The sequence below is a fragment of the Hemicordylus capensis genome, chromosome 5 (assembly GCF_027244095.1).
Source record: "Hemicordylus capensis ecotype Gifberg chromosome 5, rHemCap1.1.pri, whole genome shotgun sequence".
Classification (NCBI taxonomy): domain Eukaryota; kingdom Metazoa; phylum Chordata; class Lepidosauria; order Squamata; family Cordylidae; genus Hemicordylus; species Hemicordylus capensis.
In genome coordinates this window covers 11771394-11786404 of record NC_069661.1, presented here as the reverse complement: position 1 = coordinate 11786404, position 15011 = coordinate 11771394, and the positions used below count along the sequence as shown (strand labels likewise).

The 15011-nt window shown below is 45.2% G+C and overlaps 1 protein-coding gene across 4 annotated transcripts in view; it reads right to left on the bottom strand.

Moving 5' to 3' along the window:
• ADAMTS3 (ADAM metallopeptidase with thrombospondin type 1 motif 3) overlaps positions 1-15011 on the bottom strand; it is a 175210-nt gene that overhangs the window by 97365 nt on the left and 62834 nt on the right. For all 4 annotated transcript variants that reach the window (XM_053256803.1, XM_053256804.1, XM_053256805.1 and 1 more), the window contains one exon: positions 7828-7984. In XM_053256803.1, coding sequence (XP_053112778.1) covers positions 7828-7984 — 157 coding nt within the window. The remainder of the gene's footprint in view (positions 1-7827; positions 7985-15011) is intronic.

The window sequence follows — 15011 nt, the reverse complement described above, 5'->3', positions numbered from 1 at the left end:
GCCCATCTCTAGCCTTGTGAGACCCCCATTCTCCAGGACTTTCCCAAGCTGATAGACAGAGACTTTGAGAGGACATCAGCATGTTCTTTTAGTTCTTTAGTTTTATTTCTCATGGGGGCTAGAGTGCCTTGGACTCAGTGTTCTCTCAAATTTTCCCCATCTCTGTGTTGAATGACTTTTGTTCTGAGTGTCAGTATCATGACAGTTTGTGCACACGCACGTTCAGAATGGGGCCTTCCTAATTCAAAATTAACTGAGCAGAAATAATAATAATAAAAAACTCGTGAGCATGCGCACATGCACACGCCACAGGGAACACTGCTTGGACTCAAGGGATGAATGCAACTAGCTCTTCTGATGTGACACCAGTCTGTGCAGGACCAGGTCCCTATGGCTGCTGGGTGAGATGGGAAGAGGTCAGGGTCAGGCAGTCACCCAGGGCACCTACTGAAGTGGGCACTGAGTTGACCTTTTGCCATATCGCACACTGATAAACTAGCCATGGAGGAGCACAGAAGGCACTCTTTACTCAAGGTGATATTTCTCTTCAGGCTGGCCCTCCCAGAGACAAAAAAAACAAACCCAAAACCACCTCTCACATCTCCTCCTTCCCCCTGCCACACCTCTCCCTACTGTGCACCAATCCCCTCTTGTTCTTCTTAAAAGCAGTCCCCTTCTCCATCCCCCACTCCAATACGATGTTCACATGGCTGCATATCCTTTACCACTGAGCAGTCTTCAAGCAAAACAAGAGTCATCTGAAACTCCCTTTGGAAGGAGTTCTGGCAATCATTAGTACAGCAGTGGCTTTAAAGTTATAGTAAGGTGACATTAAAGTAGGCAACACTTTCTCCATTCTCTTCCCAACTTTTGCTCTCCAGGTAAAGTGTGCCATCGGGTCAGTGCCAACTCTTAGCGACCACAGAGCCCTGTGGTTTTTCTATGGTAGAATACAGGAGGGGTTGACCATTGCCTCCTCCCACGCAGTAAGAGATGATGCCTTTCAGTATCTTCCTATATTGCTGCTGCCCAATATAGGTGTTTCCAATAGTCTGGGAAACATACCAGCGGGAATTTGAACTGGGAATCGCTGGCTTGCTAGACAAGTCATTTCCCCGCTGCACCATTAGGTGGCATTTGCTATAGGAGTCTCTCTCATATTTGATTTCTACAGCAAGTTGCCATTTCCCCCTACAAGAGTTCCCTAGCAACTATGCTCACCAAAGAAGTGTTGGGGCTCTTGCACCAAAATATGGAAATCCTGAGAGAAAGGTGTTAGCTAAGAATCGAATGCATAATTACTTTCCCCCACCCCCAATGCCTGGAAGTAAGTATAAAGTTGACAAAGCAGTTTATGCTTTGTAAGTATATGCTTATGTAAATTTATGCTTAAGTAAGTACTAAGCAGTTTGTGTTTAAGTAACTATAAAGTTGACAAGCACAGCCATATATGTTGGCTTCAATCAGCTGATCCTTTTCATTGAAACTTTCTAGGGAAATACTTTCCATGACTTTCAAGAACACGGCAACCTCATGTGACCTTTGGGAAACTCCCAGCTAAGCCAGATGCTGCTTTGTCAGGCTCTCCTGGCTCCATCATGACTTTGGTTAGTTGGGTGCCTCCCTGCCCCCAGCATGGAAGACTTCAATGTCAAGTGGAGGGTGTCTGTGCACATGCATGCAGGAGAGACCTGCCCTCCACATTCCCCTCCTGATAAATCTGGCCTGCCACAGCCAGATTTGCTGCTTCTGACTCACCAGCCCTGTTTGTTTGGAGCGGTTCCCTATTTATTTATGAAACAGGGCTGCCCAGTACTTCGCCTCTGGCGCTCAGCCTGCAGGGAAGGAAATGTCCCTTGAGACTCTTGTTCCCTTACGTGCAGCACTCGGCCGGCACGCAGGGAAGCAGTTTCACTCCAGACAGCATTCCTGCTTCAGGTTCATCTTGCCAGGTTGGATTTGCATTTCTGACTCTTAATATGGATAGCCCAAGTGATCCACAGCAAAGATGATATTTCCAAAGACAGACACCAATGGTTAAAGAAGAATCAACAACCTTCTTTTTCTTGGAAGGGTTATATTCTTATTATTCATTTTGGAGAAATGTCTAGCTGCCAACCTAGTTGATTAGTAATATTTTTTTTTTAGAAAATACATAAACTAGTAGATAATACATGCTTGAAACACAAAACAGATCCTAGCCACTTCCATTATGTCAGAGATGTGAATTTGCTAAGCAAGATTGGACTCAGATCAAATATACCATGGTACAGTTACTCAGACAAATTTAGAACTGGATCCTTTTTGTTGTTGTTGTTGTTGTTTCTGCTTACCTACAGGGGTGGTGGTGGTGCAGGGGTGGGTGGGTGCTGGGAACCAGCAAGAAATGACATCAAATACTAAGTGCTATACAAAATCTTGGAAACTGTCATTTATCCCTTTCATTGCTAATTGGGGAGATACATTTTACGTGTATGTGATTACAGCAAAGTCTACTAATTATATAGGACTGCAAGAAGGAAGACAAGGGCCAAAAATGCTCATTACGATAAGCATGACATTAGAGGTGCCAGATGCTTAACTTGTATTTACTAAATGGAAGTTACGTAGTGGGGTGGGGGATAATCTGGATCACGACTACAGCATGGGGGAGGGGGCTTTGATTTGATCCAGAAGAAAAGCTCCCATGTGTGCCCATGGGAGATGTCCTCCCTGGAGAACTATCAGCCATGGGGGACCCCCATATGGATTGGGACCATGAGTGGAGTGAGGGAATCAAAGCTCCCGCTCCTCACTCTGGGTCCTGACCCATATCAGTGTCCAATGCATATCTTCTTTAGGGCAGGTTCAGACGACACAGCAAACAGCAACCTGCCATTTCCTGGAGCTCAGCAGTTTCCCCAACCTTTGGTGGGGGACAGATGTCCATATCCAACATCTGTAACCAACTTTGTCTTTGTTAAGATGTTGAGTTCACAAGCCAAAGTAAGGCAGAATATGCTGACATTGGCAGGTTCAGAAGGCATGCCCCAGGCCAGCATATTGCTGCTGCTGCCGCCACCGCCGCTGCTCTTCCTCCTCCTCCTCCTCCTCCTCCTCCTCCTCCTCCTCCTCCTCCTCCTCCACCACCACCACTGGGAGCCACATTTGCCACTAGGCTCCAGTCAGGAACTAGCAATTGGCCAGTTCCTGTTTCATCTGAACCTGCTCTTAGTAAAGAAAAAAATTCAGCATGCCAGTTCTAATGTAGTTTGGCTCAAAAACACAATCCTTTTAAAGGGCATAGGAACATAGGAAGCTGGCTTATACCAAATCAGACCATAGGTCCATCTAGCACAGTATTGTCTACACTGACTGGCAGCAGCTCACCAAGGTTTCAGACAGGAGTTTCTCACAGTCCTGCCTGCAGATGAAAGGGAGTGAGCCCGGGACCTTCTCCATGCAAGCAGATGCTCTGCCACTGAGCTACGATGTGTTTCCCTAAGGAAATGATCTTACAGCAAACAGTGCTCCCATGTAGTCACCCAACTGAACGCAAACCAGGGCAGACCCTGCTTAGCAAAGGGGACAATTCATATTCACTACCACAAGACCAGCTCATCTTGGAAATTATTGATTGATTTTTGGCAAAATAAGCTGCTTCCAGCTCAGCTGTTGAACATGTAAAATAATTGTTATTTGTTTTCACTTGCTGATTTGGTATAACTTGATGTTTGTTTATACCTCTTTATTCTGAAAATGAAATAGCATTTGAAGAACTGTCTTTACAGTTCACTCCTCTCTGTTCTACCTCACCCCAGTGTTAATGAGAGCCGTGCTGCCTGCAGGTTGGCCATTTGTCAAGTAACGCTGTGTGGTTAACCAGGTTGGCCATTCGTCAAGTAAAGCTGTGTGGTTAACCACAGAGCTCCACCTGATGAGTGGCCAGCCTGCAGGCAGCATGGCTCTCATTAACACTGGGGCAAGGTGGGGCAGGAGAGAATGGAGCAAACAGAGCCCCAGGAAGCAGAGGCAGCTGTGCCTCCTTTGGAGCCTCCCACCTTACCCCCTAGCTAGTTAGGACGAGCGACTCCTGGTCCATTCAAGCATCCAAACGCTGCCTCAGTCAGTACAAAATCAGATCATGTGCTAGAACCATTCTCCAGGATGACCAGGACGCCTTGGGAGACTCCTCTCTGCCCAGTGTAATCAACTTTCAGATCTGTAAACGGATTGGCAAGATGTTCAGTCGGGGCCTCCCACACACTCCCCCTCGGGTGACTCGACTTCCTTAATCACAATGCCCATTACGGCAACCCAAAGCTAAGCCAATCACACGGCACTCTTTATAAATAACAATCTTCTTAGAGTGGATTTAGCCTGCAGACCCTTCAAGGTAAGCTAAATGTCTAATGGCCATGAACAAGATGAAGAGGCAGGTTTTATTTCGGAGAGCACGATTCGGTCACCTTTATGACACAAGCAGCAGTTGTGCTTGGTGTTTTAAAGGTGGGCCATACCGTCTCAGGTTCCCTGAACTTTCCATGGCATGAAACATCCAGTAGCAAAAAGAAAGAAAGAAAATGCTACAGCTACTCAAAGAGTACAAAGCAGAGGGGCTGACGACCAGTCTAAAAAAGGGCTCTTGCCCCTTTAAAACAAGTCCAGCAACCAGAGACCTACTAGCTGAATCTGGTTGCCTATATAGCCCTATTCACATATTGAGGCTGTTCTCATGACCAGCTGAACTCAGCCTGGGTTAGGCTGGTCATGAGAAGCAGCAGGATCCTTGCAGATCCCTTCACTTCCCACCCGCCTAATCCTCCTAAATAACCCAGCTTGCACCCTTAACCCGGCTGCCAGGTATCATGTATCTCCTCAGGCTAAGTTCCGCCCGAGGAGACATAGAGATGGGTGCATAGAGTGCCCGTCTGATGGGGGAGTCTCCCAATGGAATATGTGTATCACACATTGCATTGTGGGATGCCTGGAGACCAGAACAACAAGTTCCGGCCCTGGACCCCTCTGCCCTGCTCCAAGCTTCACAAAGCAGGGCTGCCTGTGTCGGAGGACGGAGAATGTTCGCACCACCTTCATTTTGCTCGTCAGTGAGGAAAGTAAGGTTGACCCTGCCTTCCCTGCCCCTGCCCGCCTGCGCACCCAGGCGATCGTGAGAATCACCTCATTATGTTCAATGCATTACGTACGATCAGTGTACAGCATATGCATGTACAGATCTGTACGCATGTACAGTTATTCACACATTATGTTCAACACATATACAGTAGTATGCTTCCTATCGATACCATACAATTGAGGGGCCTGTTCCCAGGTTCAGTTTTAAAACGAAAACAGGTACAGTCACTCACACAAAAACATTCATGAATATACAGACATCTGTACACTCATACAGCATCATGTCTGGATAGGGTTTTAATATTTCAAAACTATCTCCCCCCCACATCCCCCCACTTTTTAATGAAAAAATATTTTAATTCAAAAATACAATACAACCAAAACAAAAAAAACCAAGAAAGGGAGTGCATCTTAAAATACACACATCTCAAAATACAATCTTTGGGAGACATGATCCTGAATTTCAATAACAAAATGGCAGGTTATGCATCTCCTAAGAACCCCATATGTGTTTTATAATGTGATTTTTAAGGACATTATGTGAAGAACTGATTTGGAAATAATGGTGAAGTTGTTTACTGTGGCCAAAATGTGTATTGCAATCAACTGGGGGGCAATTGGGTGGGGAGCGTCTGCTATCTCTGCATCTACTGAAATGTGCTCCAAGCACTTCCAGCCATAGTGAAGATAATTGTTTGAATGTTCATGAACCACTTGACTTCTCAAGCATTCATAAGGAAATGCATATTTGAAAAGAGGGAGGGGAAAAGATCTTACAGATTAGAATAAGGAATAATTATTTTAAGATACATCAACCATATTCTGCTTACATCCCATTATGAAAAGAGGAAACAATTACTCTGAACAAGATATATGCTCATTCAGGAAGAAATCTAAAAACCTGTCTCAGCCATTTCCAAATTTTTCTGTAACTAGGTGTATAGAACACCATATAAGCTACAAAGGGAAAATAGGTCACTTGGGGTTTTTGCACATGCAGCATACTGAGAACACCAGTATGAGCTGGATATGCATAAACTGAATTATGGATGCTTTGCTATTTCTTAGGCCATTCACCATACACATTCAAGGTCATAAGAACAGTCCTGCTGGATCAGGCCCAAGGACCATCTAGTCCAGCATCCTGTTTCACACAGTGGCCCACTAGATACAACTGGAAGCCTACACACAGAAGTTGTGGGCATGCCCTCTCTCCTGCTGTTACTCCCTTGCAACTGGTATTCAGAGGCATCCTGGCTTTGGCTGGAGGTGGCCTATAGTCCTCCAACTAGCAGCCGTTGATAGACCTCTCCTCCATGAAGTTATCCAAACTCCTCTTAAAAGCCATCCAGGTTCTTGGCTGTCACCACATCTCGTGGCAGAGAATTCTACAAGTTGATTATGTGTTGTGTGAAAAAGTACCTCCATTTGTTGGTCCTAAATTTCCTGGCAATCAATTTCATGGGATGACCTCTGGTTCTAGTGTTATGTGAGAGGGAGAAGAATTTCTCTCTATCCACTTTCTCCACACCTTGCATGATTTTATAGACCGCTATCATGTCTCCCCGCAGTCGTCTTTTTTCTAAACTAAAAAGCCCCAGGTGTTGTAGCCTTGCCTCATAAGAAAGGTGCTCTAGGCCCCTGATCATCCTGTTTCCCCTCTTCTGTACCTTTTCCAGTTCTAGAATGTCCTTTTTAATATGTGGTGACCAGAATTGTACGCAATACTCCAGGTGTGGCCGCAGCATAGTTTTGTATAAGGGCATTATAATATTAGCCATTTTATTTTCAATCCCCTTCCTAATGATCCCTAACATGGAATTGGACTTTTTCACAGCTGCCACACATTGAGTTGACACTTTCAACGAGCTGTCCACCACGACCCCAAAATCCCTCTCCTGGTCAGTCACCGATACCTCACATCCCATCAGTGTATACTTGAAGTTGGGGGTTTTCGTCCCAATGTGGCATCTTTTTACACTTGCCAACATTGAACCGCATTTGCCATTTTGTTGCCCACTCACCCAGTTTGGAGAGATCCTTTTGGAGCTCCTCACAATCTGTTTTGGATTTCACTACCCAAAAGAGTTTGATATCATCTGCAAATCTGGCCACCTCTCTGATTACCCCTACTTCTAGATCATTTATGAATAAATTAAAAAGCACCAGTCCCAGTACAGATCCCTGGGGGACCACACTTCTGACTTCCCTCCATTGTGAAAACTCTCCATTTATAACTACCCTCTGTTTCATGTCTTTCAGCCAGTTAGCAATCCACACATGTACTTGTCCCCTTATCCCATGACTGCTAAGTTTCCTCAGGAGTCTTTGATGAGGATGACATTCAGTGGCCTATTGCCTTTGAACATGGAAGTTCCATTTAGCCATTGTGGCAATAGCTGCAGGTCAACCTCGATGACTTTCATAACTATGACTTTATGACTCTATGACTTTCCTAATCAGACCAATAAACAATTATATTCTTTGCTCCTGTTTCGCAACACACACTCACACCATCTGCTGCTGTCAATCTATAATTACAAAAACTATTTTTTCATAAATGTCCAATAGTAAAATTCCCACAATCAAATACACACACACACACACACACACACACAGAGAGAGAGAGAGAGAGAGAGAGAGAGACAGTTTAACATAAAATAAATCCCCTTTGTGACAATAAGTTCAAAGCAGCAAAGACATAAGCTATACCTTCTCTGTGGACATCATGGAGAATATCCGTTGGACCTTGTGCAATTGCTGACCTCTTGTAGACCACGTGAATCCTCCCTCTCTCTTCTTCCATTTGTTTCCCTTTCTCCAGTGGTTCAATGAAAAATTCATCTCCACCCGTTCTTATCATTCCAGCCTAGGGGGAAAGGAAAAAGAGGGGAAAGAAAGTGAAAAATCCATCTTCCAGAACAATTATAAATATAAAGTCCTGCTGGGATCATTAAGTGGTCAACAACTTACTCTAAAATAGCCCTGCTTCTTGCACTTTAAAGTTTCCCTAACAACAGTATTTGTGTGAGACAAATTAGTCTACTGCACCTGTGCAGAAGAATGAATTAGCAGCAGTGGCGGCAGCAGCGGCAGCAATGTGGTGGGAGTGTTCTTTCCTATGTTGGCTACACCTTAGCCACTAGCACTGCAAATAGTGTGGATGCATCATTCATGGATAATTTCTAGAAATAGAGGGGCAGGGCACCAAGGGGAAAGCTCCCATTTGAATGAGAAACAACATGTGAGCACTGTAAGCTATTCCCCTTAGGGGATGGGGCCTCTCTGGGAAGAGCTTGCATGCAGAACGTCCCAGATTCCTTCCCTAGCATCTCCAAGATAGGACTAAGAGAGATTCCTGCCTGCAACCTTGGAGAAGCCACTGCCAGCCTGTGTAGACAATACTGAAATAGATGAACCAATGGTTAGACTCAGTATAAGGCAGTTTCCCATCTTCTTATGTTCCTACTTCTTAAAGAATCAGCTTCTTTATCAATGAACCTATATTGAGAGTGAGTTTACTGCCACCCCAGTAAGTCCCTGACTTGAGGAAACTATGTTTCCCGAGGACCACTTGTGATCTTGTGTGCTGGCAGCAGGCCTAGCACCACAGAGGAGAGTGAGAAAAAATCCCCTTCCTTCCCTCTTCCTACTTACTATGGCTTACCATCCCCAAGCAAGTTGAAAGGAAGGGGAAATAGTGGGGAGACTGGAGGGGACTGGTGGCAGGGAAGGGTTTTCAAATCTGTATGCAAAGGAGATAGAACGACATTCTTCTCTTGCTCAGATTTAAATGTAAAATAGAGAAGAACTTGAAGGTCACAGTATTCTCTCTGTATTAGAGGTGAATATTACACTCTTAAGACTTGTATTTCCAAGTCGGGTGTCTGCAAGCAGGGGACATTCTCAGATTACATAAAGACCTAGGAAGTCAGACCGTGGGCCTATCTAGCTCAATATTGTCTACACCAACTGGTGTAGTGGCTTCTCCCTAGGAGTGGCTTCTCAGAAGTAGAGCCCTGCTGGATCAGGTCCAAGTCTTGTCTAGTCCAGCATCCTGTTTCACACAATGGCCCACCAGATGTCTACGAGAAGTCCACAGGCAACAGGTGAGGGCATGCCCTCTCTCTCCTGCTGTTGCTCCCCTAAAACTGTTTTTATTTTATTGATTGATTGATTGAATGATTGAATGATTGATTGGCATCTTGTCTCTGAGGCTGGAGGTGGCCTACAGACATCAAGACTAGGACATAGGAAGCTGCCATATACTGAGTCAGACCATTGGTCCATCTAGCTCAGGATTGTCTACACAGACCAGCAGCGGCTTCTCCAAGGTTGCAGGCAGGAATCTCTCTCGGCCCTACCTTGGAGATACTGCCAGGGAAGGAACTTGAAACCTTCTGCTCTTCCCAGAGCAGCTCCATCCCCTGATGTGAATATCTTATGGTGCTCACACTTCTAGTCTCCCATTCATATGCAACCAGGGTGGGCCCTGCTTAGCTAATGGGACAAGTCATGCTTGCTGACACAAGACCAACTCTCTTTCCTGAAGCAGCAAAGTGGGGCTTTCCCAGCCCTACCTTGAAATGCTGCCAGGGACTGAACCTGGGACCTCTGGTATGCAAAGCACATGCTCCACCACTGCGCTATAGCCCCATCCCCAAAGGCATCATCATACCCAAGATCCTTTTTCACAAGATATGCCAAGGACTGAAGCTGGCTGGGACCTTCTGTGTGCAAAGCATGTGCTCGATGACTGAATTATGCCCCCTTCTCTGACAGGAGCTAGCAGTAATCACTGAGATATTTTAGGTTCAAATAAGCCCACTTAGAATCACGCCCTCACTCCCTCCGCCCCCTTCCATATGGCCAAGAAGCATTATTAGGTTGTCAATACAGGAGGCTCCTGGCATGCTAATGGATTGTTTTCTTGCAATTTGAGAAGGGGTTGAGTGGGGGTTTGTGCCTACAGTGGCTATAATCCTAACATCAGATCTGATTTTGGCACTTTGACTTTGCTCAAATATCCCATTTTCAAGGCCATTCTGCTTGAAAGTTGCTGCATCCTGGCTGATTTTTTTATTTTTATTTTTACAAGAACAAATGAAAAAAGTGCCTCTCTTGGGCACATGGCTTCCTTTCCCTTCACTTTTTCTAACAGCGAATATAAACAGAGAAGTACCAAAGCAAGATCCATACATCCCTGACACACAACCACACTGCTGTGAAAAACATTTTCCTCTAGCATTTTAAAGAAGTTAACAGTGCCATCCTATGCACGCTTACATAGAAGTAGGTCCTACTGTGTTTAATGGGGCTTACTCCCTTGTAAAGAAGTTTAGGATTAGCTTTAGTCAGTAATATTTAGTAGTTAGGACAGCTATCCCCTCAATAGCTTTTCTGGAGAAGAGTTCTAACTGGCCTTCCAAAACAGTGGAAAGTTGGAGCTAACAAAGCCTCTCTGAAAGGAGAAGTCTACCGTCTAGGAGCCACTGAAGGAAAGGCCCTGTCCCTTATATTTATTTATTTATATTTATTTTACATATTTTTATACCGCCCAAAACTTACATCTCTGGCTTAACTCCAGCTTAATCTTAGAGAGGGCTGATACAAAAACTAGGTGATGATCTAAGCAAACAAGCTGGTTCCTATTGGATTAAGCCAGGAGTTCTCAAACATGGGTCCACAGATGTTCTTGGAGTACAACTCCCATCATCCCCAGCCCCAATGGTTGAGGAAGTGATGAGAGTTGAACTCCAATAACATCTGGGGATCCAAGTTTGAGAACTCCTGGATTACGTGATTCTTCGGGTACATTTGGCAGCTAAGGCTGGGCAGAGGTGAATTTGGAGTTATCTGTAGATCATAAATGAGCCAACCATATATGTAATATTCAGACATTACATTGTACATACATACAGGTGGCTGTGCACATGTATGTGTTTTTGTGTGACATGCATTCATTTTAAAAGTGAACCTGGGTACAGGCTCCCTCAAAAGCAGGGTACAAACAGGAAGTGTACTATTGTTCACGCCTTGAACATAACACGTGAATAACTGTACATGCAAACAGATTCACCAGTAATTGCAAGGAAGTACACTGTACACAGATTGTAAGTGTATTGAACATAACACATGACTAGGGCTGCACGGCCTTTCTGTTCTTTGCAAGAACGGTGCGATGACAATCAGATTGATATATTTTCATCCCACCCTTCATGCAAAGAGCTCAGTACATGTGCTGTTCCCCATCTTCACAAAAACCCTATGGATGAGTTTAGGCTGAGACAGGGAGATTATTCACACAACCAAAGACTGTGTTTTACTAGTAGTGTGCACGGAACCGGTCCAGGGCCATGTAAGAGGCCTCTGAACCAGTTTGGATTTCAGCCAGTCCGGTGGTCCGGTGGGGGGGAGGGAGTGTGGCTTTAAGGGTGGGGGGCAGTACTTACCCCTCCCGCCGCTTTTCCCCCTCCGGTGCTCGACTTCTTAGCAAAGTTTTTGGGGCAGCAGAGTTCCTCCCTGTCGCCCCTGCCCCCATCATTGTCTGGAATAAGGAAAAGTTGCCAGCAGTTCCGTGCAACTTGCCACCACGCATGCGCCCGCCGCCACACATGTCACACGCAACGTGTGATGTGTGCGGTGCACGCACGCGCCGTGATGCCACCCTTAAAGCCACACTCCCCTCCGTGGTTCCGTGCACATCCCTATGTTTTACCTGGGTTTGGGAGCTGTGTGTGCTCTCAATTTTCAGTTGTGTGGAAGCAAGGTAGGAGGAGAAGCTATCCAGGTTTCCTTCCTACCTTGCTTCCACACAACCGAACATTGGGAGCACACACAGCTCCCAAACCCAGTTAGAACACAGTCTTTGATTGTGTGAATGACCTCGGTGACTGGCCACGGTCACCAAACAATCTTTGTGAACCCAGGTCTTCCAGGTTTAAAGCCAAAGTTCTAACCACTACTTTTCAGTAGGGTTATGCTACTGCATAAAGTCAGCAAGTTTAACAGTTCACAATTAATTATTTAAAGGAGATTAAACAATGGGGGGTTCAGGGGGATCAGAGAGCACGACTTGGTAGTGGTTCAAAATGACTGTCCTTCAAAACCTATCTAGCAAACGTGAAAAGCAGTTTACTTCTTCGAAGCATGCATGGTACTGTCACTACCAGACACAAAGAGTGCAACACATGGATCACATTTTCCATAAAAGTGGCAGTCTTCTACATTTGACATAGATCTGCATCACCGTCAGACAGACAGGCCCTGATTCCAAGCAATTAATGGTGCTACGATCGATATGGAATGCAACCTCTGTCTAATTTATTACTCACGACCTTAATTTAATGGTATACTAATGGCATCTCATAGGTGAGTAGGAAGACTGGGAATCAATGGACCCACAAAGCATTATGACAAAGCCCTCTATTTTCATGACGTTTTCATTTGGGAGACTAAAATCACCTGTGAGCCTCTCCTGAGCTACTTCTATGAATGCCAGGGAGTTGTTTGTGATGAGGAGAAGCAGAGGAGAGGCATTTGTAATGCAAATTAACATTCTGGCCATGCAGGTTTTACTTTTGCATCGCAAACATGATGGTGTTTTAAGAGTTGTTCTCACACATGAAGTTTGAAACTGTTCTTGCTTGGAGAGAGGGATGGAACTAACCTTTGGTGCTTTGTCCCTCCCCTCATTTTTTTGTTGTTCAAATAAATTTCACCAAAATAAATACTGTAATTTTCATGTATTCAGCGTAGTATAGCTGGAGGACCTCATGACATGTAATGAGTGCCCAAAGCATGTGTTTCAATGGGATTCCTACCAAGTATCTTGCTCCTAATTATTTTGACATGCTGCACAATGCTAAATATGTTTACTCAGAAGCAAATCCTGGTTCTCATGATTGAGTGGTCTTAGTTATGCCACCAAAAGCTGGGAGGCGGAGGACGTACATGAGCTCCCTTGAACTTGGTGAAGTGACCATGTGCCGACTCCAATGAGTGCTGTGCCCAGAGGACATTCAATCAATGAATCTCAGATTGCTGATTGTGGTTGGATGTCGGCTGGGCATGGCACCTAGCTGACATTGGAGCCAGCACACAATCACTTTAGCCGGGAGACAGAGTAAGAACAGCTCCGGCTCCCAACTTTTGGAAGCCCAAGTAATATCGTGAGAACACACTCACTATCCGTTAAGGGTATAAATAACTGCAACCTTATTGGGGTACGAGGAGGGCTCAGAACCTGAGAACGCCGGGGCATTCCTGAAGTGGCAACTTAAATAAAGAGAAACAGGAAGGAGCAACCCAGCCTAGAGGCAACACGCCCCATTGATTATTCAGTAGAAAGAGGAGTAGACTCTGACTGACTTCACAGTAAAAAGGCAGTTGGGAACAAAGCCAAGTCTGGTCTGATGTGCAGAGTGGAGTAAGTGATTGCTTACCCAATCGAGGGGAGATTACATTACTGCTTTGCTCTAGGTTGGTAACACCTCGCCTGAATTCCGGTGTCCTTTTTGACCTTAAGGAAAACAGAGCTGTGCCAGCAAAGCAGTATAACTGAACTATACATCCAGAGTTTTCATGTGTTGGAGTCTTTCTGGGACTGCCCCGCTTCAGAATGCTGCCTGACAACAAAAACTCCCAGCCCACAGAAAACTAGCATGTCATCAGGAAAGAGGATTTCTTTGTGTAGGCTTCTCCTTGGCATGCTAATATTTTCCATAGGTGCAGGGGGATTTCAACAAGCATAGGGATATTTCCTTAGATCACAAAGGGCTCTATAGGAGTAAGTGGGAGGGGAAGTGGTCTGTGCTATTGCAAACACTGTGATCTGTGCCAGGTTCAATGCACAACTGAACACAGGTGGCAGCTATTGTAGTTCCATTAATCAATTAATGTGGATGAGCATCCTCCTTCTGGTCAGTTCTATCCAATTTTATGTCCATTGGTGGAGGTGGGGGGAAGCGTAGCAGATGGATGCACCAAGTTTTGTTCACGTTGCTCAGGATAAACAATAAGAACATAAGAACATCCCTGATGGATCAGGCCCAAGGCCCATCTTGTCCAGGATCCTGTTTCACACAGTGGCCCACCAGATGCTACTGGAAGCCACAGGCTGGAGTTGAGGGTATGCCCTTCCTCCTGCTGTTACTCCCCTGCAACTGGTACTCAGAGGCATCCTGCCTTTGAGGCTGGAGGTGGCCTGTAGCCCACCGACTAGTAGCCGTTGATAGACCTCTCCTGCATGAAGTTATCCAAACCCCTCTTAAAGCCATCCAAACAAGTAGCCAACACCACATCTTGTGGCAGAGAATTCCACAAGTTGATTATGTGTTGTTTGAAAAAGAAATTCTGTTTGTTGGACCTAAATCTCTTGGCAACCAGTCCCATGGGATGACTCCTGGTTCTAATTAGCTAATTAGAGTGGATTCATGGTGTTTCATTGAAAATCTCATTAGCTATCATAGAATCTACACTCAGAATACCTCAGAAACAACAGAACCCTGTACGCCATGGGTTAGCAACCCATGGGGGTGGTTGGCACCCTATGTGCACTACACTACCACTCGCTCTGGGCTACCCCAGCACACCCCAAGTGCAGTTATGGGGCTGCTGAAAGCTCCATGTATACCCTATGAGGAAAAACCTTAAAGACGCGTAAACTTTAACAATTCCCCCAAAATCAGCCCGCTGCCCAAATCCTTTGAAAAAATTCAGGTAGCTTCCTTGACCCTACCTGGCACTACCACCAACCCCATACTGCTCTAGGCCACCCCTTTGCCCCCTGCGTGAAGCTATACATTTAAGGAAAAACTTTAAGGAAAATACTTTGAGGAAAAAGCTTAAAGATGCGTAAAATTCAACAATTCCCCGAAAATCAGCCCTCTGCCCAA